This window comes from Drosophila arizonae, chromosome X (assembly GCF_054131065.1).
Source record: "Drosophila arizonae isolate 15081-1271.41 chromosome X, UAZ_ARI_1.0, whole genome shotgun sequence".
NCBI lineage: Eukaryota > Metazoa > Arthropoda > Insecta > Diptera > Drosophilidae > Drosophila > Drosophila arizonae.
This window is the reverse complement of record NC_142927.1, coordinates 24,352,655-24,377,333: the sequence shown is the minus strand read 5'-3', so window position 1 is coordinate 24,377,333 and position 24,679 is coordinate 24,352,655. Positions and strand designations below refer to the sequence as shown.

Sequence of the window (24,679 nt, the reverse complement as noted above, 5' to 3'; positions counted from 1 at the left end):
GTTGGTCATGTCATTTGATGAGAATCGCATAGTACGGCTCGAATGAAAAACATTGCCTTCGACCTATACACAGTCATTGCGTGTGACACAAGAGCTTCAGCCTTCGGGCAATCAATCACTTATTGAGGAGTCAGTCAATCAGCCAGCCAGCTAGACAGTCGTCAAGCCGGAACAGCCAAGTCCTGTGCTATGGACTTGCGAATTACGTAGTCCGGCTATACATATATCGGGCATTATCGCGCGCGTTATCTGCCCGCAGAGTTCTCTCTATCCCGTTAGTTCGGCTCAACGCATATGGCAGAGTTAATTTTTCGGGCACGCCTCATTGGGCAAAGTTGATAATACCCAGCTGCACGCGTGGCCGGTGTCGAGGGTTACGGCTTACAAATTTTGGCGTGCAGGGCCACGCCCACATGCCGGACCATAGTTGGTAACAATTTGAGCTGGCGCTTTGCAGCTTTTATGCAATTTTCGCGTTTAATTAGCTGCAGTGAAGCGCAGCGTTGCGCATTTGGCCAGAAGCTCTTTTGGCCATTTGCCAAATTCGTGTCTATGTCCGCAGCGATATGCAATTTGTGTAACCATGTCGCAGTCCATCAACACCTTTTGTATACCCTGCAACCAGTTCAAGTGTATGATTAACGGGTGTGATGCCCCACTGCCAGAGGTCAAGGATTATGTTTCTTTACGAGATGAATATCCGTTTGAATAAATAAAAAATATATATATAAATATATATGTATGTATATAAGCATTTGTATATATCTATTATATAATTTATAAATATTTTATTTCAAAATGAATTTATTAACAATAAATTTAAAGTTATTCAAAAATTTAATATGTAAATTCAGATCACATTTAATATAAATGTATTGTTATTTTATTATTATTATTATTATTATTTTATTTTAAAAGCACTCAACTTAGTTAGACTAGTTATGATGCATATCTATATTATATCTATTGTGGTTGTTGAAAATATATCAAAGTATCAACATATATTTTTTTTAAACATATTTATATCGGAATATTTTTTTTTTGCCTAAATATCGAATATTTTTAACGATATTTTTTATATATTTGAGGGATAAGTGAACCAAGCAAAAAGTACAAAAATTGAATCATTTAAATAAAAAATACTTATTCTTGTTTTTTGGAACGGGTTAAATATTTATTGTTGGAAAAAAAGTTTTAAAAAATCTAAAAATATGAATATATCGATATTTTAAAAGTTGCATATAAAATATCAGTTATATTGATATCATTGATACGATATTTCCTGAGATTAACAAATAGCTGTAATATAATATGCAAATCCTGAGGGATTATAGGAGCACATGTGCTCTCCATAGGGTATCTCGCAGTCAGTCACATACACACACACACTCACACTCATTTGGCTCACGCTCTCTTGTTAGTTTTGAACCGCGGCGCGCTGTGTTCGTCTGCCCCCGTCCGACTGGCTGGCCGCAAAAATTCAATTTGCCACACGCTCTGTTGCACAATGGATGAACATGTGGCAGCCACTGAAACTGCCACTGCAACTGCAACTGGATGTGCGAGTCTGGCTGTCAATACAGTTGCCAATGCCAGAGGGCAGAACGCAGTACGCGCTCTCCAATTGGACTTTAGCCCATTGTGGGAAGGGGCAACTCCGCCTTGAAGTTCTGCAACTATGTAAATTTCTAATTGAATTTTTTAACTCGCCAACCAATCCTCCAATCCACTGCCGGCCCCTCGTCCGCCCCCTCGCCCGGCCTGGCCCATCTGCTGGCTTGTAAGTGCAAGTCAAGGCTGACAACATTTGGCACAAAAAGTCGCGACAAGTGCAACTGGGGCAGCAATAATGGCATAACGGTAAACTCTAACGACAACCATCTTGTTTTTATTACACTGCGCGAAAAATCAATTATGTGCCGAGCCATAAAACCATAAAACCTGCCCGCACTCCAACTGAGAGGTATTTTGTTTTACGTTTTCCTTTTTTGTTTCTTTATCATGCTGCAATGTCATAAAATACGAATCCCTTTGAATGTGAAATAGTAGACAGACGGAACTCCAACTGATGGAATTCCAATGAAGCCTTGCCAATGTCAAGTTCCTGCTTTAGACGAAAGTGAAGTGAGAAACGAGTAGACCTGACAAACGAACTGTTTATGCTATAAGCTCTTTACGCTCCTGCTGGCGTGCAATATTATACGGCAAGTTCTTATGGGCTCGTACCCTAGACTTTGTGGCAAAACAGGAGACGCCTCCCTATGAAGAATATAGCTGTACTGTATTGATGGCAACAGCCATAGACAACTGAAAACCCCTTATAAAAGATCTTTCAGAATTGCTTGAGTTATTTAGAAATATATGTAAGTATTCGAAATATTTAAGATATATTCTTTCTGTAAAACTATATTATGAATTAATTTGTCACCAAAAATGAAAATATTAATATTGCATAGTTTTGTTAATATTTAAAAATTGCATAGAGTCTATTAAAAAAAAATAATAATAATCAATAATTAGATATGTGTATATCTCTCGGAATAGATTGAATCGAATTACTAACTAATAGATTTGGATTCTTTTGGATAATATAATATGATTTATAAAAGATCTTATAAAAGATCTTTCAGAATTGGTTGAGTTATTCAGAAATATATGTAAGTATTCGAAATATTTAAGATGTATGCTTTCTGTAAAACTATATTACAAAGAAATAAATTAGTCACAAAAAATATAAATATTAATATTGCATAGTTTTGTTAATATTTAAAAATTGCATAGAGTCTATTAAAAAAAAAAAATAATAATAATCAATAATTATATATATGTATATCTCTCGGAATAGATTGAATCGAATTACTAACTAATAGATTTGGATTCTTTTGGATGATATAATATGCTTTATTTTATATGCATACATATTTAGCTCTTGGAACAGTCAGTTTTAGCAATATCATATCTTGAATATATCGTGGTCCGTTGCAAGAGAATTTTTCTGTTCGGCGTCTGCTTGAGTGCTTAACGGTGGAGAGGTATTCCTCATGCTTAAGTATGTTGGTAATGCTACCTGAGAAAATTGCAAAGCTGTACAATATGCTCAAAGCTTCTGTTGACCAACGTGCCGGCAGTGCCAAGCAGTGGCCGGCCCCGCCCCGCACACAGAGCAAGCCATTCCACGCTTTGCTGCCCCAAGTCCCTTTCAATTTGCAACACTTGTTACGCTCTCGCCGCTGCAACACCCAGCCATCCAGTCACCCAATCACCCAAGCAGCCTGCCGACTGTCGCTGCCTCTTGCCATGCCCATGCCCATGCCCATGCCACGCCCATTGAGCGCTTGAGGCTGCAATTTGGCTGAATGTGCGCCAGTGCTTGTGGTCGGCAGCAAGGACATGGCACTCGAGGGCGCCTCGTCCAGAGCCTTTTTCTTCGCTTTGCCAAATTGACTTTGATTTGCCATGCCCGGCCCCGCGATGCCCTGCCGCCCGCCGCATGCAGGCCGAATGCAGCCATTTTTTATGCTACGTTGCGCAACAGCTTCAGAGCACCCACACACACACCAACACACCAACACACCAACACACACATACATACAAGTCGAGGCACTTGGTTTGGGCATTTGTTAGCAAAAGCAAAGCACACACAACTTTTGCTGCTCAGCCAAGGCGATTGTAAGAGCGCAATCTATAAATATCTAAAAATCCCATAAAACTCAAGGACGTGGCATGTGGCAGATGGCAGCTGGCAGCTGGCAGGTGGCAGGTGGCAGGTAGCTGGTGGCAGGTAGCAGCTGCCAGCCAGTTGAGGACTCCTTCTGCTGCTGCAGCGGACCAGTAACTGTCATCATTCCGGGCTAGAGCTGTGTGGGAGGCATAGGTTTCTGGGACGCTGGGGGTCCTCTGACAGGCAGGTTCTGCAAGGAGCCTCTCCGGTGCTGCCATTGCTTGCGCCTATCCATTGACATGCGGTCGCAATTGCTGTTTCGGCTGCTTTCCAATTGATCAGTTCAACAACAAGCCGTGGATTATCAAAGCTACGCAGCACGCAGAGCTGTCTGCCTACGTTCCGAACCAGTTCGACTCAACTACTGAGGCCGAGTAGTGATTAATGAACCTCAAGATAGGCGATAGTCTTAGTAATGTATTAGTAAGCAAGTTAAACTTTCCAAATTTTTATTATCAGTATGTGTTTACCATAGCTCATCAATGAATAGTTCCTTCCATTAAGGCACTCAGCAGCTCAGAACCGATCCGTTCCTTATTCAACGGCTGTAAGTGTCTCCTCAAATGGAACTAGGGATTAATATGAAAGAACTAGCTCACGGTACGATGGTAAAAAACTCAGTTAGATAACAAATTGGAGCAGAACTTCCAACGGGAAACGATAACTACAAATCGATATTTATCGATCAGACTCATTTGCATGTTTATATAATATAAGAAACATTTATTTATGTATTGTTTTACTTTTGTTTTATTAATTTTTTATTTACATATTTCTATATTTAGAATTATATTATAGTTATATTTAATATTTATATTTATATTTATATTTATATTCTATTTATATTTATATTTAGATTATAATTTATATTTATATTATATTTATATTTATATTTATATTTATATTTAATATTTATATTATATTTCATATATTATATTTAATATTAATTATATTATATTTATATTATAATTGGTATAATTTATCATTTATTATATTTATATTTATATTTATACTTTATATGTATATTATATTTATATTATCTTTATATTTATATTTATATTTATAATTATATTAATCTTCTATTATATGGTATATTTATATTTATATTTATATTTATATTTATATTTATATTTATATTTATATTTATATTTATATTTATCGATCACACTCATTGGCTTCTTTAATATAAATAAGAAATATATTAATTATTTATTTTTTTTACCAACTCTTTAATATTATTTTTTTTTACATATTTCTCTTATATTTTTTACAAATATTTATTGTTCTTTTATAGATCCAGTTCGGGACTTTGAAATTACCAATTGAACTTATTCCACGAATTGAACCTGAATATTCAACTCATTTGTTTGCGTGTGTGTGTGCGTGTGGGTGGGCTGGGTGTTTGTCTGTGTAGGTGTGCATGTGTGTGTGTGTGTTTTTAGACAATATTTGTGGATGATTGCATGCTTGTGCAAACGGCTTTCATGTACGTGCACAGCAAATTTATTTGCACGAATGCAATGGATGCTGTGCGCCAGGTTTTGCAGCTCACAGAGCGAGCCCCTCCCCTCCCCACTGCCAGCCCGATGCGCCTTTACCGAAAGCTACCCCAACTCGCCTCTATTTAAAAATTTGCCAGCGACTGCGTTGGCGCTGTCAAAGTTTGCCTTGGCGCCGGCCTGACGTGCGCCATAAAAGTCTGTTGCATAAACCAATTTCGCATTTGCCTTGCACGAAATGCATCTGAGTGGTCGATGGCGGCGGGGTGGAGGGGAGAGCGTTGTCTGGTCTTCTGCTGGTAACTGGATTTGGTCGGGTGGGTGGTGGATTATGCAAACGTTTTGCCGCTGTCAACGCAAGTTGTACGCATTTGGCAGTGCGATTGAACGCAGAGTCCCCAAATCAAGTGCAGGCCCCAACTGCTGCCCACGCCCCTTTTTTGGCGAATCGTCGCTGATAACGTAAACCGCTTTGATTTTTATTTAACTGCACATTTCGCTTAGAGCATCGCAGCTTCCACAGCCGCCCTCCAATCAGTCAACCCCCACCCCGCCAACCAACTACCTCAATCGTCCACCCCCATGCCCCTATTCCACCCAATTTTCTGAGCCCTATTTCGCATTCAACTCTATTGACGTTTAATGGCAAAGTTGTGCTGAATTTTTGCTGTCGCTGCTCGAATTGCTGCGGTTTTCTGCCAAACGAATTTTCATGAATTTTCACGAATTTTCACGAATTTCACCAGTTGGCAGTTGTGCCATGGTTTCGTTTTTCTCGCTGTATTTTCTTTTTGCCCATTTCGATTTCCATTTTCCACGCATTTTCCTTCTATTTTTTTTTTTATTTTTTTTATTTTTTTGTATCATTTCTGTATTTATTTATTCGCTAGCTGCTCAGTTGCCGATGAAATTGATAATTTAGAAAATTGCTAGCAAATATCAGAGCAAATGTCGCCGGCCCCCATTGCCACCCCTATGGCCACTCCCACTCGATAACTATCGGTGCCTCCCACGCACTGTTGCCCACATCGAGATTCTCATTGCGTTTTCCAATCAGCTCCGCCATTCGCGTTTCCAATTTCATTTCGAAAATCTCTGCATATTGTGCAGTTCTATATTAAGACATTACCACTGATTGTAATCAAATATCTGCAGGTTCATTAGTAACAGATATTTCAGTAAATATTTCAGTAATAAATATAAATAATCGCCATAAACAAATATTAATATTCTTTTATAGCTTGGAGTTCGTTCGAGTAAATGAATTGAATTCAATTCAATTGGACGACTTGGGATGTCAGCGTATAGGCAGACGGTCTTACTGGACCAACATAGTGAAGTAGTCCTAATTACCTTGTAGAGTTTCTTATCAGTTGGGCCTCACAAATACCAAATATCTAAGCAAAGAGTCCATAAAATAAACAGTCTAGCCAGTCTTAAAAAGGAATTCCACATACATATGTACACATAATTCCAGACTTACAAATTCGTATAATTAACTAAATCCATCCATTCAATATGTCGCTGAGTAGTTTCAAGCCTTTTAAAATCAGTTCTCTGCATCACAGCTAAGGCAGCAGCTCTTTCAATCAGAGCTCGGAGCTGGGAGCTTAGAGCCAAAGCATTGGCAACTATCTAACACAACTGGCTGATGCATTTACTTAACTGTGCAAGCACTACCATATGTAAACGTCCTTTCCAACACTTTTTCAGCCCTACTCTCTGCCCTGCACTCTGTGTATATTGATGCAAGCGCACTCTCACTGCTCTTGCTATGGAGCTGCCTGGTTTCCAGTTTGTGTATTTATTTGCTGCTTTGCTCCTTTCATCATACCCTACAACAGCGTGCTATAGAGGCTAGGCTAGATGCTATGATTAGTATACACTATATATATACATGTATGGAATACAGACTGGCAGCTCTGCAAGCCCTAACTGCCTTTTGTCTTCGAGAGATCTGTTGAACATTTCAAGAAGTTGAACTACAATTTTGAGCTGCTCCTCCAAATTTCATCTTTGCAGTGATTATCAATAATTTGTACTGACAGCAGCACTACACCCGCTCCTTATCATTCTATCGGTCAGTATTTGCATGAGGTATACCAAGTCTTACTCTACCCTTTCATGGCTTTGGGACCTTTTGATCCGCTCATAAATCACTAATCATGCATCAATTCGAATTCAGCTAGATCTGCTCTGAAGTCAACAGTTGAACACTAAGCATCTGTCAATCAGTCTATCAATCAAAAATTTAGTCAATGTGATCTTTCATAGCTTTAAGACCTTCTGATCTTTAGAATACAGCTGAAAATCCGCTTAGCATGCATCAAGCATTCAATCAATTATTCACATGCTCAAACACAGCTTTACACTTAAGTCTAATCATCCATCAATCAGTCAATCCATCAATTAGCTATGCAATTGCATATTACTCAAGCTTCAGCTATACTGCTCAGCAGCTTACAGTTGTATGTAGACCATCCATCAATCAGTCCATCAATCATTCATTCGATGATTTATTCGTGCTGTGCTGCATTCAAGGGCATTAAAAGTTTGGTCAACTTCCAAACAACAGACGTACTTTCTTGTTTTTATTGAAATTTATGATTTCTGACTCAAAATTTATGTTGTTTTGCATTTTGTGTGTAAGTGGGTGGGGGAGTGTATGTGTGTGTGTGTGTGTGGCTGTCTGGGTGTAGGGGTGAGTGTGTCTGTGTATTCTAGGGAGCGGGCAAGTGTTTGCTTAAAAGCATAAAATAAACCTCAAATGCTCGTAAAATGGCGTACGTACAAGTCCACACACACCCGAATTAAGCCCCCTTGATGCCCGAGCTTCTTCTTCTCGCCCATTTTTTTTTTGTTGCTGCTTTTTTTTTTGTTTTTGTGTAACGCTTCTTGAGCCCTTCCGGTAGTCTAGCCACACGAACACACGCGCTTCCCACCCCAGCCCCATCTCACTAACTGTCTGTCTCTCTCGCTGTTAGTGTATGTGGGTGTTCGTGCGTGTGTGTGTGTGTGTGTGTGTGTGTAGCATCACTGCGTTGCTGTGCGGCTTTCATTTGCCCAGCTATGGCGCACAGACCAACGCGCGTGAATTATTTAATTCGAATAAATATTGAAAACTCAATTTTTTATGATGTTTTCTGGTTGGTTTATTGCGCTTTTGTGGCATTTTAATATCGAATAACTCTCCCTGGCGAATGTCCTCTCTGGGCGCCCTCTCTCTGCGTGTGTGTGTGTGTGTTTGCCTTGGTCCTATGACCCAGCCCTGTAGTGTGAAAGTTTGTTTGGATAGACAGCCGTAAAGCACAACACTTGCTGCTTACCCATTTTATAGTTAAAATATGTACACACACACACGCGCACACACACCCACAGACACACACTTTTTATAGAGTTTTTCGTTGTACAAATAACCGAAATTCAGAGCTAATTATGCATGGGAATGAAGCGCACATAATAAATGGCACAAATCGCAAATAAATTTCAATTTTATTGCCTGCGATAAGGGCGAAGATTATTATCTAAGCCGGCTTAAAAATAGATTGAATTAAGCCGGGCTTAAGGCAGGCATTAAGCAGTAGATGCCGCACAATCTCACAATAATTAATTAAATGTTCCCTTTTTTATTTTATTAACTTGAAACCGTTTTCAGTTCCAGTGAAATATATATGAGGGTATAACAAGCGAGCCTTGAGCTTATGTACGTCTTCATCACATAACTCGACTGAAAATATGTAGATAAAAAATATAAACAAAAAAGAAAAAGGAAAAAAAAAGCAAACAAACAAACATAGTCTCCTCTGTCAGTCTGTCTGTCTGTCGGACTGTCTACTCTGTGCTTAGCCATAAGTTGACTCTACATATATTCACCATGCGATATAATCCGCAATAGAAGAAAATTGTGTAAAATTTGTGCTGGTTGCACTGATTAAGAATGGCTTACTGCTTGGCTGGTCGGGCAGTCCGGCCGTTTGGCCGTTTGGCTGTCGGGCAGTTAGTCCTGGCACCCGTTTGGGGAATCCTTTGAAAACCGAAAGATGTATGGACCAGCAGTCCTGCATCTAATATGTGCGAAATTTATCAACAACGATACTGTCTGCCATACAAAAGGCGCACAAGGATGAAGGCAACCGACATGGAAAATCGCAATAATAATTTTCCAGTTCAGCCTTCCGTATCCTCATGTGTCTGTGTGTGTGTGTGTGTGTTTGGCTGTGCTGTAACTCTTAAGTGGGTAATACCCATAGTTGTAAGAGCATACTGTATGCATGGATTGGTGGTCAGCAGGCATGTGACTAACTATGCGATGTGGACAATCGCAGCCAGAACATCAGGGATTATATGATATTCTTGAGGGGCTTGGGGGCAGCGGTCGGCGGTCGCACAGGCGGCGAAGTCTGAGAACCAAATTGAAACAGATTTCTCGCTTTGCATATGCTCAACTATGTATAACTTATATATTTGCTTGTAGTTCAGTGTAGTTTACAGTTTACAGTTTACAGTTTACAGTAACAGTTAGAATAAATTGTAGAATACATTTGCAAACACATCTCTCAGATCCACTCTCGGCATTCAACTCGTTGCTCGGTATGTGGGAACGAAGGGTTTCATTAAATAGCATTTTCGTATATATGTATGTATATTTGCTTAGGTACTTATGCGTTTCAGGTTATCAAGTTTCTCGTAAAGCCGTGTTTGTCGTGTTCGCCGTGTGCCTTAACAGCCGGCCGGATGCATAAAGCCCTGGATATGATGACCCAGTGTGTGTCTATGAAACCATTGTGTATTAAGCTACATGAATAAATTGTATATTAGGGTATATCATCGTCATATACTCACCCAAGATCATGTCCTTTACGGCTGTTCAACTTTGTGTAGAGTACTAGCAAAATTAGCGCTTGACCTGTAATCAAAAGAATCTGTTTGCTGGAGTTATTGCTTAGCCAGGCCAACAGCCTTTGGTCTGCCAGACTATTGCTCTTATACGCTGACGATATGACACGGGCACTCAACCTAGCATCTTCTCGACGTTCACGCCTCTCATTCTCCATTGACCCCCTATCGGCTAAAGTCTCGCGTTCACGACGTTCCATGCCACGAAGATTTTCGATCTGTTGTCGATTGTCTTCCCGCATATCAATACGTTCTCCACGTCGAGAGATATCGGCATCACGATCTTCTCTTCGAGATTCACCGCGTTGCTCGTGTCTCTGGCTGCGGGAGATATCTCGCTCTTGATGACGGCGGTCGACCTCTTGATTCGCTCGCCGCTCCATGCGATCCTCTCGTTGGATAACAACGCGTTCGTCTCGTCGATTCTCATGTTGATCTTCAAAACGCTCTTCACGCCGAGAGCCAACGATCCGCCGCATGTCTTCCGTAACACGTTGACGATCTTCGCGTTTCTGTGTTCGCTCCTCACGGTTTACGAGACGGAAATCAGTGCGTTCTCCACGACTTACATGGCGGAGATCGTTTCTTTCCTCTTGTCGAACAACACTTGAGCGCTGAAGTTCTTCCCGTTCTTGTTTCCTCTCTTGATTTATTTGATTCATCTCATCTCGTTCCACGTTCACACGACGGCGGGTCTCGAGCTGCTGTCTTCGAGCAGTGTCCAACAGATCAACTCGTTCAGTCTGTCGTCGAGTTTCGCGCTCTGCGCGCGTTACATCCCGACGAGCTTCACGCTCCTGTCTTCGAGATGTATCGCGGGCTTCACGTAGTTGTACAGTGCGTTCCTCTCCACGACGACTATTACGTTCTGTCTGCTGAAGGCCATCAGGTTGAAGTCCACGACGAGACACCATATCGGAGTCTCGAACTTCTCGATCATGACTTTGTGTAGTCTCAATTTCAACTCGTCGCATACCCTCCCGATTGGCACGCCTTTCATCGCGCTCTGCATCCACACGCAGCAACCGATCCTCACAGCGACGACTGTCACGTTCCTCATTTCCACATCGCTGAATGTCTTCTCGTAACTCAAGTCGTCGCAATGCATCATCACGAATATTATTACGCTGTTCCCTTCGGAGATCGGAGCGTTCTTCTCTTCGTGTATCGTCATCACGTTCCTCCCTTTGGAGATCAGAGCGTCCTTCCCTTCGGAAATCATCTCGTCCCTCCCTTCGGAGATGTTCGCGCTCTTCTCGACGGATGCCCTCTTCGCGTTCCTTTCGGCGAATATCATCACGTTCCTCCCTTCGAAGATCTAATCGTCCTTCGCTTCGTATGTCCTCTTTTCGACGAGCATCATCATGTTCCTCTCTTCGGGCAGCTTCGTGTTCCTCATGTTCCTCCCTACGGAGATCAAAGCGTCCTTCCCTTCGGAGACCTTCTCGGCGAATATCGTTGCGTTTCTCCCTTCGTAGGTCTTCGCGTTCCGCACGGCGAGTATAATCACCCACCCCTTGGAAATCATCGCGGCTTTCCATACGAATATCATCACGTTCCTCCCTTTGGAGATCAGACCGTCTTTCGCTTCGAGAATCTACATTTCGGCGAGCATCATCACGTTCCTCTCTTCGGGAATTTTCGCGTTCCTCACGACGAATATCATCATGTTCTTCCCTACGGAGATCAGATCGTACTACCCTTCGGAGATCTTCCCGGCGAATATCATAGCGTTCGTCCCTTCGGAGGTCTTCGCGTGTCACTCGGCGAGTATAGTCACCCACCCTTCGGAAATCATCGCGGCTTTCCATGCGGATATCATCACGTTCCTCGCGGCGGATATCCTTTTCGCTTTCCTCTCGCCGAGTATCATCACGTTCCTCCCTTTGGAAATTGTTGTGGCCTACGGTGCGAAGATCGTCACGCTCCTCTCTTCGGGAATCTTCGCGTTCCTCTCGACGAATATCATCATGTTCTTCCCTACGGAGATCAGATCGTACTACCCTTCGGAGATCTTCTCGGCGAATATCATCGCGTTCCTCTCTTCGGAAATCATCGCGGGACTCCATGCGAATAGTATCACGTTCCTCTCGGCGGATATCATCACGTTCCACTCTTTGGAAATTGTTGTGACTTACGGTGCGAAGATCATCACGTTCCTCCCTTCGGAGATCTTCTCGACGAATATCATCGCGTTCCTCTCTTCGGAAATCATTGCGGGACTCCATGCGAATAGCATCACGTTCCTCTCGGCGGATATCCTTTTCGCGTTCTTCTCGCCGAACATCAAAACGTTCTTCCATTCGGAGATCAGAGCTTTCCTTTCGAAGATCTTCGCGTTCCTTTTGGCGATTGGCATCACGTTCCTCTCTTTGGAAATCATTGCGGCTTTCTATGCGAAGATCATCACGCTCCTCCCTTCGAATATCAGAGTGGCTTTCCCTTCGGAGATCTACACGGTCATCTCGGTTAACAGCATCACGTTGTTCCCTTCGGAAATTGTTGCGTTGTTCCCTACGATTATCGTCGTGGTCCTGTCTCCGGAGAACAGAGCTTACTTCCCGTTGCAGATGCACTCGGCGAGTGTCATCATGGATATTATCACTTTCCTCTCGGCGAATATCATTCCGTTCTCCCCTCCGCAGATCTGAGCTTTCTTCTCTTTCGAGCTCATCACGTTTCTCCCGTCGACGAGCATTCGGTTCCTCTCGGCGAATGTAATTACGTTCCTCTCGGCGAATATCATCACGGGTATCTCCACGTTCAGCCTCTCGGCGAACATGATCGCGACGAGCAGTGTGTCGCACTTCCCTGCGAGTGTCCCGCCTGTCATCACGAGCAAGCAACTGTACGCGATCCTCTGGGTCTAGTCGTGCTGACCAATCATCGCGCCGACTGTCCTCCCGATGCAATGGCTTGTGATTCCTCTCATTTACTTGTCTATATATAAGATGCTCGTCGTATTCCTCTAGGTCACTTCGATGATCGTTGATTGAGCGATACAGCGGCTGCAATGGGCATTGCTGCTGCCGATTGCTGCATGCCTCGGTGTTGGCATGGATGAGGTTCAATCCGCCCAGCTGGAGGAGCAGAACTAGAATGTTAAGCCTTAACCATTGGGGATTCGCGGCCATCCTTTGGTGTTCTAAGTACTCCGTTTATGTGGTGCAGTTGTTAGCTCCGCTGTGCTTCGACTTGGATCAGGATTCTCTATGTGGTAGCAGTTACTTGAGCAAGTCTCGGAACTTGAATGACTAGCCCGGTTGCCAGGCTGGCCTTTTATACCAGATTTGTATTAAGAGCACACTAAGTCCTCACATACAACGCCCACGCAGCGTTTGAGCCGCAGTATTCTCAATGAATCTCAATTTTCCATTGATTGATTCAATTTCGCTTATCGCACATGTGCACCAATGCGCTTTTGTCCAGGCGAAGAGAACTTCGCTCAACTGGCTCTAATGCGTAGATTGTTCTTTTTCTTTTTACCAGCTTATTTTTTGCAGTTGAAACTTTTTATGAATGAATTTCAACTCGAGCAGCTGTATGGTGTGACGTCATAGGAGAGAAAAAATTACGGTGTACTACGGCTCATTGATTTCCAAAAATAAATGCAAGAGGAAGAAAACTAGGGCTCATGTATGTGTGAGCAATTGGCGCTATTTTTGAATCTAATGATGATTCAAATGACTGAGTGGAGTGAGTTGTGAAATTGAATATGAATTTTCCTTAGGGTAATAGTAAAATGTAAAATATCTAATGAGTTCCAACCAGATGGCCTTATGTATATTAACCACAAATAGTACTGAAATATATAGGCAGTACTAAATAGAAAGGAAGTTCCTCAATTGATCTTAAATCTATAAACAACGGTATTGCTGTATATTTCGAAATATGTATGTACTTATGTACAAATCAATAATTTGACTACTCAAAACCATTGATTCTAATAGAGCACACTTTCCTATTCACTTCTCTCCATTGAAGAGTCACACATTCATATACTATATATAGGCAGTAGATGCCTATTTACTAGCTATTGAAACGAAATAAACATTTCGAGTGTGACGTCAAGGCTTCATGTACTTCGAGCTAAGACAGACACAGTGCTTAGGTCGTCTGCACAAATGCGATAAGAGCGTTTCCAATCAAAATCGAATTAAAGTGCAATGAACAATATGTTGGCTCACTCGTCGAACAAGTGCTAAATAAATGAATTAGGTTAGATGCGCATCTGGGCGTAAAATTGCGTTGAAGCTGAAGCAACTGAGACCCCGGTCGAGATGCTCCTATAAAAGCAAATGTGTGTAGTCCACACGCTTGGCATTTGCCTCTCAGCCTCAGTCGATGGCACGCCGGTCGTGCCGGCTGGTACGTCCACCCGACATAGCTGGTTACCGCAGCAAAACTGGAACCGTTGGAAGGAGGAGATAGCGAGAGTGAAGAAAATTGTTGTAATACTTGGTCACACCTTTGAAGCAAAAGTTTAAATAAATAATTATCTTTATCTACTTAGGACTACCCTACTAGCAAGAGAATGTGAATCCCCCGTTGAGGAAATATGAGAAGCAAGGCAGGAAAAAAACTTGGCTCATTTTTCAAAATGAAGCCGGGAAACAAACTCACAACTACAGTTGTAGCCATTTGTTAAGCGGCCCAAATTGGATGTACTTTACATAATAATCGCATATATATACCAATGTTTCCATACTACATACATATATACATATATATAACCTAATGGTATTTTAACGATGTTAAATGTTGCTGTTGTTTGGGATCGTATTGTCACAAGAATGTCCTCTTGTCAAAATCGATTAGCATTTCATATTACTCGCAATCTATACTATATATATACATATATATACTTAACCAACTTATTTACCAATTGTTATAAATACGTATGCCATGCCTAAAAAGACAACATACAAGAAGCACATACATATGATAATATATTGACATACTTAATCGTGCCCATGTTAGGCACAAATATCTAATACTCTATCAATCTATAAAGCCTATACTCGTAAATTGCAAAATAAAATTTATTAACCCATGTGTTGAGCAAGCGAAAGCCATTAAATATCGTTTCAATTCAAACATAAGTGGTGGAATTTTTGATGGGAAGAACTTACCCCAAACACATTGAAAGTGGGAATAACGGTTTTGTTCAAAGATATATAACAAACAGATGGAGGCGTGGCAAAGTCGAAACAGTCTACATATTCTTGAACAGAGTGCCGAACTGAGTGAATATAGCCAAACCCCTCATTCCATCTATCCGTCTGAATGAATGGAACCATCTCGGAGACTAAGGTAGAGATTTTAATTTGATATATATATTTCTATATAGAAGTGTACAGCAATACGCACCTTTAATTGAAAAATTACGACTGCCTAAGTGCAGTTATTCAGTTCGCAAAGATATAAAACAAAGATATGAAACATCAGGGCTCAGAAAATCTTCTAGTCAGGCACTCCCGGTTAGAGCACTCGTTAGTGGTTTTTTTTTTTTACCATAGTCGAACCAATAATATTAATTATATATTGAGCCAGTTATCTTTGGATTATGGATAGATAGAACAACATATCTAAATAGACCAAATGTCAATAGCTATATCATAGAATTGCAAACTATATGATTCCATATACAGTAAGCAAACCCTTAATTCAATAAAATTTCTGCAATATTTAAAAAATTACCAAATAATGAAATCCAGTTATTTGTTATAATTTTTAATTTTAAATATTATATTTTGTTACTCTTTACAATTATTGCAATTTCATTGTTTGTTACACTTTCAATGTCTTTTGCTGCGTTGCCTTTGAATTTTTTTTTAAGTTGTCATTTGCTGTTGCTTTATTTAAATATTTAATGTTTTTATATTCGTTCGTTCTCTTTGGCTAAAAATGATCAAATTAACAAAGTGGCAAAATGTTTTGCTAATTTAATTTCATATTCATATATAAATAGTTAAATGTTCATTTCAAATATTGTTGCTGTTGCTGTTGTGGATTGTTAGTCAAATCGAAAAACTTTTAAAATCTTGCACAATTATAATTTATTATCTTGTTTGAAATGTTTTCTCTTTTGTTTTGTTGTAGATTTTATTGAAATGTGCGGCTTATTAATTGCATTTAATTAGTTTTTGTTTACGCTGTTTATCGCTTTATCGCTTTATAATTGTTTATGCATTTTGTACATTCCTGTTACTTAATTCAATTCAACAATATTTGATTTTGTTTAACAATAAACTTAATAGATTTGTCTTTTATTAACTTGGTTACCAATAAACTAATTTCGTTAATTGTTTTTTAAAACCTATTTAAAATTTCGCTTGTACAAAGTGCAATACATAGATTAGAAGAGACAAGGGGAGAGAGACAGAGACAGACAGAGAGAGAGAGAGAGAGAGAGAGAGGGAAAGAGTGATAGAGAGGGGTATAGCGAGTAAGTCTTAGTGTATGTGTGCAACTGTGTGTGTTTTTCATTATTTCTCAACAAATTTGTATAATTTTTCTATATATTATCATTAATTATAAACTTTCTTATGTTCTCCATTTGATGTTTTTTAGAGCATTTAGCGGCTGAGCTTTAACATATCGATCGACGATTTTGCATATTGGTTTCTGTTTCTCATAGATTATATAAACAAATTTAACATTGGGTTTCGTACTCCGATTCAATTCGATTCCATTAAATATCATTTACCATATTATATATAACTTGCAATCAACATTTCTTTTATTTAATTTCCGCTTTTGTTTTGCTTAAATATCATTTTTGTAGTGAGTTTATAATCTTTTTTTTGCCTATTAAGTTTCTCGTTTTAGTTTTTATATAATGTATAATTTTGTTGCTAAACAAATCAATTGTCATTTATAAATTTGGTTTGACCCTGGTTTATATTTAACTATAAATTTTGATGTAAAATTTGTCATTTTCGTTCTATAAATTTGGTTGTTAATCTCTAAAAATACATAGCATATATGTATGCGTGTATATACGTGTATATGTGTTTGGTAAAACTGAACTAATCAGAGTCAGAATCAGAATCAGAATTAGAATCAGAATAATAGTCGAATTGGTTTTCATATAATTATCATTCAAACAGCATTATGGTAATGTGTTAGCTTTGGCTTCATTTTACTTAAACATACATTCTCCGTTTCTAATCGAATTATAATATGACAATCAGAATCATGATCATAATCGTGATATATTAGAGCGTCTATAACTCTATAATGGTTACGTACACAAGCACAAAATATTTTCATATTTAAATGCAACTAGTTGGCTGCCTCTTAAGATGAACTACAAAAATGCCGTTAGACCGAAACTTAGCTTAATAAATGAATTTCATATAATTGAGATTATAAATAAGTATGTTCCAGTTGCTAAAGTTTTTGAGTGATAAACGACTTGATCAGTTTTCTAAACTATACAATTTCATGTTTAAAATGTTGTTGGCCTATTTAGTAGCCTCACTAGCAACGCTTTACATAATTTAATTTTGTTTTAATAGGAGTGTTTTCTTTTCTTCTTCTTTCTATAGTTTTTCTGTTTCGTTTCTTTGCATTTATGCCTTAAATAATTGGGGAAATTCGTTGGCTATCTCGCGCACCAGCTGCTGATCGGATGCGCTGCATTCGGTCTCCTCGCAAAAGATGCGCGTAAATATCTTCATTAGATCATGCTTGCGATGCTGATGGTCCTGATAGTTTGTGTTGCGCAGGATGCGACGGCACAGCTCCAAATAGCATGGGCGTGTCTTAATGAAACATAAACATATATATATTTATCATATGCACAAACTTTTCATTCCTATATATATATATATATATAGATGTACTTACCGCACTACCCGCATCCAAATCGGACAGCTGACGCACCACAATATCGATTAGCACCTTAATGTCGTTCGTATAGAACATGCCGGCCGTATCCGTATGGCTGAATATGTCAATAAACATGCGCAGCACCGTATTCATATGCTCATTGTGATGCTTCAGCAGGCGCGTTGGATCATCTATTTCAAGTATTCGATTATATAGTAAGTATATGTGATGTATCTATATAAAGTACCACTTACCCTCTCGATTTAGCAACAGCAACAGCTTCTCGGTGAACACTTTGGCTGTGGGCAGATTCTGCATGGCCTCAATGATCACATTCACCGTATGATCGCCAAACTGTTGATTGAAGGCCAATATCAGGGCGATTACCATGTCCACGAGCTGTTCCGGATTGTTTCCTTCCACAATTTCCAGCAGAAAGCTGGCAAAGTGCACGCCCAAATAATCTAAATTTGAATTGTAAATCACAAATTACAATGGATGCATTTGATACGATTCAAATATATATATAGTATATCTAGTATAATACACACCCTGATGATTCACGGGCATGGGCTGGCCCAGTGAGAAGATGATTGTTAACATTTTGACCAACTGTTTGAAGCGATCCAAATTGGAAAAGTGCGTCTTCATATCCTCCACCTGATCGACAGAATAGAAAACTGTAATTAACTCCATGTCAACTGTTGCAATCGTCAACTTACAATCTCCAGGGGCAGCACTGAGGTTAGCAGTATATCAACAATGATGTGATCCAAGTGACAGGCAGCAGTGAAAGTCTTAAGCAACAGTTTCTTGATGGACCAACGTGTCTCCATCTGATAGTATTGTACCAGATTGATGAACATCTGATATTGATCACACGACATCTCATAGCAGCTGATGTTCTCATCAGCGTTATTCTGCAATGATACAAGAACGCAGTAAAATGATTGATTGATTGATCTGACTTTGTGCAGTGCGAGGCGTATACCAGGAGGTTTTCTGAAAAGATACTTCTATTAAATGTTCCTTCGTCTCTATGCTTGCCACAGAAATTTAAGCCACAGATTCTGTTTCTAGTTCCTTAATTGGAAATTATACTTTAAATCGATATTTATCGATTTAAGCCAAACTACAAAGTTTCATCTTACATGTAGAGAAAGCAGTCTATAATAATCTATGGCAAATTTTGCACATCTAGTTATTAATGTCTAGAATATAAATGAACGTCGATATTAATCGATTCGATATTAATATTGAGTTACCAACACTATGCTGTCTTATCAGTGCCATCACAATTTTCGAAATCCGAATTTCGTCTGTTACATCTCTCCTGCTCTATGCCTTATCTCGCTTTAACTTCAGGACAGACATAGTCTCCTATTAAAAAACCGGAGGACAACAGTTCATTCAGTTATTGTAACGGACGCTAGTTTTCAAAATCCATGAAAATCCGAAAAACGGATTTAATCACTTTGGAATATCTTCAAACCTGTAATACTAGAGCTTTTCCAGTTTTGAATGGTATTCAGCATTTCTAACCTCTATAGAACAAAGTCTAATATTTGATTAGAACACTTTGCTATTCTTCACAATCTTGCTCAATCAATTTCAATTTGAACCGTCCATACCAGTATCTCAACGAGCTCCTCAAGAAACTGTATAATATCCTCCTCGTCCTCGTAGAGCATCCAGGTGCGTTGTTCCGTGTCGTTCTTGCAGTCGGCCAACTGGGCAAACAGATATTGTAATCGCTTGGAGTCGTGCGTGATGCCCAGCAGCTCTTTGGGCGTGGCCACCTTGCCGGTGACGTGCACGGCGACTGCCTCCAGATACGGATTGATGGCGCCATTGTATAGCTGCTCCAAGCTGGTTAGCACCACGCGCAGCGCCTCGCATGACAAATCAAAGCTGAGATTCGTATTGCGACGCAGTGCATCCACAATCTGATACACATCGGATGACTCAACTTTCAGCTGGCCACGCCCATTGTCCAGAGTACCATTGGCGCCGGCTGTAAGACTGGCGCCCAATCGATGCGAGAGCGAGGGGCTGTCGATGCTGTCCAGCGCTTGGCTATTGTCGCCGCAGCCATTGCAGCCATCATCGCTCGCCTCTGACTTGTCGGGCGCACTGTCCGCGCCCTGGCTGAGGCTCAGACTGAGCTGCTCGTCGTGCACAGCCGTGGAGCTGTTGCCATTGTGTGGCTTGTGCTTCACAGCTGCTCCCACTTCTTCACCTGATCCTGAGGCTGCTGCTGCAGCGGCTGCTTCTGCTGCCGATGCAGTGGCTGTCGCTGCGCTGGCGGCGGCGTTGGCTGCAGCTGCAGCTGATGTGGCACCGTTACTGGTGCTCAGCTGGCTGGTCTCCTTGTACGTGGTCACCACATCCTCGCTGGTGGTCGTAGTTGTTGTTGTCGTCTCAGACGGCTCTGAGGTGATGCTATTGTCCTGCGCCACATCCGAAACGGAGCTACAGACCTTTTGTGCTTGTGTGGCAGCAGCCGCCGCTGCTGCTGCTGCTGCAGAAGTGCTGGCCGCCAGCGGAGGCGCCGGCAGAGGCTGCTGCTGTTGCTGCTGTGGCGTCTGTATGGTGCAGCTGCTGCTCTGCAGCTGCATGCTGCCCATGCTAGGGGACTCCGGCATCGATTGCTGCACACTGACCCCCACCGCCGGACTGGACATGCTCTTCTTGCTCATGTCCAAGCGTTGCGTAGCAGGCGGACTATTCTGTTGGGATTTCTGTTGATGCGGATGCGTGTGCGAGTGCCGGTGGGAGTGGCTGTGGCTGTGGCTGTGACTGCCGCTCAGCTGCTGCTTGTCGCTGTAGCTGTGCGAATAGGACAGCGATGAGTCACCGTCACGCTCCGAGCTCTCCTGCAAGGTGAGCCAAACAAAACGAAAAGTTAACATTGAATATCTATTGTTGTATATGTAGCTGCATCAGTATGGGCATTCGTTTCTATAGCATTATTTGTATCTGTATCTGTATATGTACCCGAATCTTGGTCTCTGTGTGCATATGTATCTGACTCGTATCTGACAACGTATCCATATATATCTGTGTCCGTTTCTATATCTGCATTATGTTTATCTGGACCTACTATATTTGTATATGTATCCGTATGTTTATCCTAATTTCTATCTGTATCTGTATCTGTATCTGCATCTGTATCTGTATCTGTATATGTACCCGAATCTTGGTCTCTGTGTGCATATGTATCTGACTCGTATCTGACAACGTATCCATATATATCTGTGTCCGTTTCTATATCTGCATTATGTTTATCTGGACCTACTATATTTGTATCTGTATCCGTATGTTTATCCTAATTTCTATCTGTATCTGTATCTGCATCTGTATCTGTATCTGTATCTGTACCCATGTTTAATATCCTTATCTATAGCTCTATCTACATCATTATCGCCGATATATATATATATATACATATGTATATCTACATTGAATCAATGCTAACCGCATAGAGCCGTTCCATGGTGTGCTTCTTCTCTCGCAGTCTGTCGAGGAGCTCCTCCCTGGACATGATGCCATTAATCTCTGGCTCAGTGCACTTCTCCAGCGACTCAATCGATGAGTTGAGGAAGCTGATGAGAAAATCATGTTCCACCTGCCGAACGAACAAGAAAATCTTAATTAACTGTCACTCCACTTCGGTAAGCAGACACTTTACCTTAATCTTCATTACGTAATTGGATGGCACAAAGCCAATGTTGCCCTTCATGCTGACCACCTGCCACCAATTCCGTTGGCGTGCGGAGGTCTGGTAGAGTATAAAATATTCGCCCTCATCAAAGCTAATGGTTTTCGGATAAACCGCTTGAAAGTCGTACAGAGCCTTCAGCATCTCGATGCCGTTGCCGATGTCGATGCCGCCGCCGCCGACGCCGCTGCTGTCAGGTGCTGTCGGTCCTGCCGCTGCTGCAGCCTTTGTTGTTGTTGTTACTGCTGCTGTTGTGGGCGATGTTGGTGCTGCTGCTGCTGCAACAAACCATGTGACAAAAGTGTTCTATTGTTTAATATCTGTGCATTCAGAAAAAGTAAAATAAAATGTCAAAGGGGCGTGACAAGCACACATACACTCTCACTCTTCCTCACTCACACACACTCACACAACACCAACCGCAGAGCGCAGCGAAACGTATTTCGAGTTGCAGTCGCGGAGGCCTTTGCTTTTCCTTGCGGCCCTTCCTGGCAGCCAGGCACTAAAAAGTTCACTGCCGAGGGCCCAAACAGCTAACGGTTGCTTTGGCTTGGCCTACACACACATACATTCACAACACACACACACACACACACACACACACATGAAACACACAGAGCGCAAGGCACGAGCGCATGAAACGAATAAGCGACAGTAGCAAAATAGGAAACAAGCATCAAGAAAAGCGACACAAAGCAGCGTAAAGCCAAAGAAATTACAAAAGCGCACAGGAAAAATGCAATTTGCATATTGTGTGTGTGCGTGTGTACATTTGCCGTGTCCTTTTAAGCCTGCTTTAGCTTACATTGTATTCACACTCACACACACACACACACACACACACACAAAAGCTTTAGCTGTGTGTTAGTAATAAAAACAAAAAATAACAGGACATACCACTGCTCCGTTCTCGCACTCTCAACGGCTGGCTCTCACGCGCGCGTCTTCACACTCTCTTTCTGTTGTATTCAAGCTCTTTCTCTCTCTCTATCTTCGCCCTGTCTCAGTAGCGCTCTCGGCGTTGGGTATCTAACCCATTCAACTGTCAATTGCGTCTGTGACCATTGTCACCTGCAAGCACTACACACGCACACATACATACACAAAGGTAGTTTAGCAGAGACACACATGCACACATACTCATGCAAATTTGTCAAATGTTGAAAACAACCCACTTACCCATATTTTTTAGCACACCTTGCTTTTTCACGCTGTATGCGCCGTGCGCGTCTTTGCCGTCCTTTTTGTCTCTTCCTATTGTTCTTTTTATGCCTGCTCCAGTTTTGACGTTTGCCGTTACCAAGGACGTTACGTTTTTATTCGACTTATTGTTACACTTTGCGACACTTGGCAACACTGTCTGTTGCTGCTGCTATTGTCGTTGTTGTTGTTGCTTTTCCTACGGTGGAGCCTTTTTCGTCATATGCAACACTTTATGACTATCGCCCTGGGCGTTTTCCGTTTTGCCGTAATGCGGCTGTACACTCATTCATACACATGTTATTTACAGTTGCAAGTTGGACAGCGTTTATTTATCACTTGTTGTTGTCAGAGATGTGACGAGGAGGACAGGCACTTCAGCCGTTTTGTGCAGCCATGTATCACGTCCACCTCAACACGTAGCCTGTTGCCCCACGAACGAGCACTATGTATTTGTTACAATCAATTTAAACTGATTTGGTTTGCAGTTTTCCCGGTTTATTTATTTATTGGCAAATGAGTTTTTGCAATTTCCTTGTATGTTCCATCATTGACTCTAGGCTCGCCAACTGTGTTTGCAAGAGCGGCGGCACACTCACACACACAAAGATATGTGCTGCTCAGGCAAAGGAATTCTACAGAGCTTCGCAATGCATGGACATGTTTGCGTGTATGTGTATGTATACACACATGTACCCCACCCAAAAGCACACACACCCTCTCGCAACTACTTATAATGTAACGGTATTTTTTCGTGTTTGTTTTGCTCGGAATAGAGAGTGTGAATCAAAAACATGCATTGTTGCAGTGACTCACGCACATAATCAAATCCTTGGCACAAGGGCACTAGAAATGTAATTTAGTTCTACATAAAGTGCGTGACGTAGTTCACGATGAAACCGCAATGTGTTGTTTCCAGCTGATTTCATAATTATGTATATTAAACTGTCATTAAAGACGTGAGCAAATGCAAACTCAAAATACGCAACACTTGGGACAACGCTAAATGCGCAACATAGAACGTAACATTTAAACGCACGTTGTCTGCCAAAAATAAATAAAATATGTATATGGAAGTTGAATGTCAATGTGTAGCTCGGATGTAAACAAAACGAATAAAACAACGTAGCGAGCCCAACGTAAAGCTAACATGCTCTTTTTAACAGTAACAGCGCTATACTACAGAGCGCAAAACGGAGCAACGCTAACGCAAAGTGCGCTAACGTTAAAAGCTAAATTGAAATCTGTACGCAGATCCGCGAGCAAAGATAAATAACACTATAAGTTTGTTACAAACATATTTGTTTCGTTTTTTCCTTTTATTTGCATTTAGTGATTGGTATACATATGTAGATAATAATATGCACTTGATATTATCAAAATACTGCGTTTGCTCTTATGGGCAGGGTAGGCATTCAATTTGAAAACCAAAAAATCAACATACATATATCGAAATACGTTTTTAATCATATATATGTATGTATATATAAACTTAAATGCTCTGCTCACCATGCCATGTGCATGATAATTTTCAAGTGCTGTACATTTCTTTTAAATTGGCTAAAAATATTATATTGTGAATTATGTATATACTTTTTTTTTTGTTTTTTTGTATAAGTACAGTGTGAATTAATTAAAGGATTGTTTATCAAGTCAATTTATTAATTATATGTGTATGTAAAGATGTTCAGCGTCCAACTCTTTGAATTCTCTATTAACGCTAGTCTAGTTAAAAGTTTAATATTTCCCTAACCTCTGTTGCACCATAGCCCAACGTCTTGTCCATTAATTAACGCTGTCGTTTAA

General features: G+C 40.8%; 2 protein-coding genes across 10 annotated transcripts; both read right to left on the bottom strand.

Moving 5' to 3' along the window:
- Window positions 1-9,642: 9,642 nt before the first annotated feature.
- On the bottom strand, window positions 9,643-13,389 carry LOC108618989 (uncharacterized). The gene is made up of 2 exons (XM_089475543.1): window positions 10,063-13,389; window positions 9,643-9,991 (listed from the first exon to the last, which is right to left on the bottom strand). Exons 1-2 carry the CDS (start codon window positions 13,248-13,250, stop codon window positions 9,940-9,942), a joined length of 3,240 nt encoding a protein of 1,079 aa, XP_089331669.1. The 5' UTR covers window positions 13,251-13,389; the 3' UTR covers window positions 9,643-9,939.
- Window positions 13,390-16,150: 2,761 nt separating this feature from the next.
- On the bottom strand, window positions 16,151-23,976 carry LOC108618990 (uncharacterized). 9 transcript variants are annotated; one of them, XM_089475547.1, is made up of 10 exons: window positions 22,853-23,976; window positions 22,571-22,753; window positions 21,644-21,951; window positions 21,431-21,580; window positions 19,584-20,828; window positions 18,675-18,872; window positions 18,504-18,612; window positions 18,207-18,416; window positions 17,971-18,143; window positions 16,151-17,885 (listed from the first exon to the last, which is right to left on the bottom strand). In XM_089475547.1, the coding sequence occupies exons 3-10, from the start codon at window positions 21,815-21,817 to the stop codon at window positions 17,694-17,696; spliced, it is 2,451 nt and encodes an 816-aa protein (XP_089331673.1). In that variant the 5' UTR covers window positions 21,818-21,951; window positions 22,571-22,753; window positions 22,853-23,976; the 3' UTR covers window positions 16,151-17,693. The 9 variants fall into 9 exon arrangements, with proteins under 9 accessions (XP_089331673.1, XP_089331674.1, XP_089331675.1 ...); XM_089475548.1 differs by having other exon boundaries at window positions 21,644-21,948; XM_089475549.1 differs by lacking the exon at window positions 22,571-22,753 and having other exon boundaries at window positions 21,644-21,993.
- Window positions 23,977-24,679: the final 703 nt, after the last annotated feature.

What these genes read in the sequence shown, in the direction of transcription:
- LOC108618989 (XM_089475543.1), bottom strand. Translation starts at nt 13,250, where the DNA reads ATGGCCGCGAATCCCCAATGGTTAAGGCTTAACATTCTAGTTCTGCTC. An exon ending in CGTAAAGGACATGATCTTGG is followed by an intron (nt 9,992 to 10,062) that starts GTGAGTATATGA and finishes ATGGTTTCATAG; the next exon opens with ACACACACTGGGTCATCATA.
- LOC108618990 (XM_089475544.1), bottom strand. An exon ending in ATTACGTAATGAAGATTAAG is followed by an intron (nt 21,581 to 21,643) that starts GTAAAGTGTCTG and finishes TTCGTTCGGCAG; the next exon opens with GTGGAACATGATTTTCTCAT. An exon ending in AGGAGCTCGTTGAGATACTG is followed by an intron (nt 18,873 to 19,583) that starts GTATGGACGGTT and finishes GTATCATTGCAG; the next exon opens with AATAACGCTGATGAGAACAT.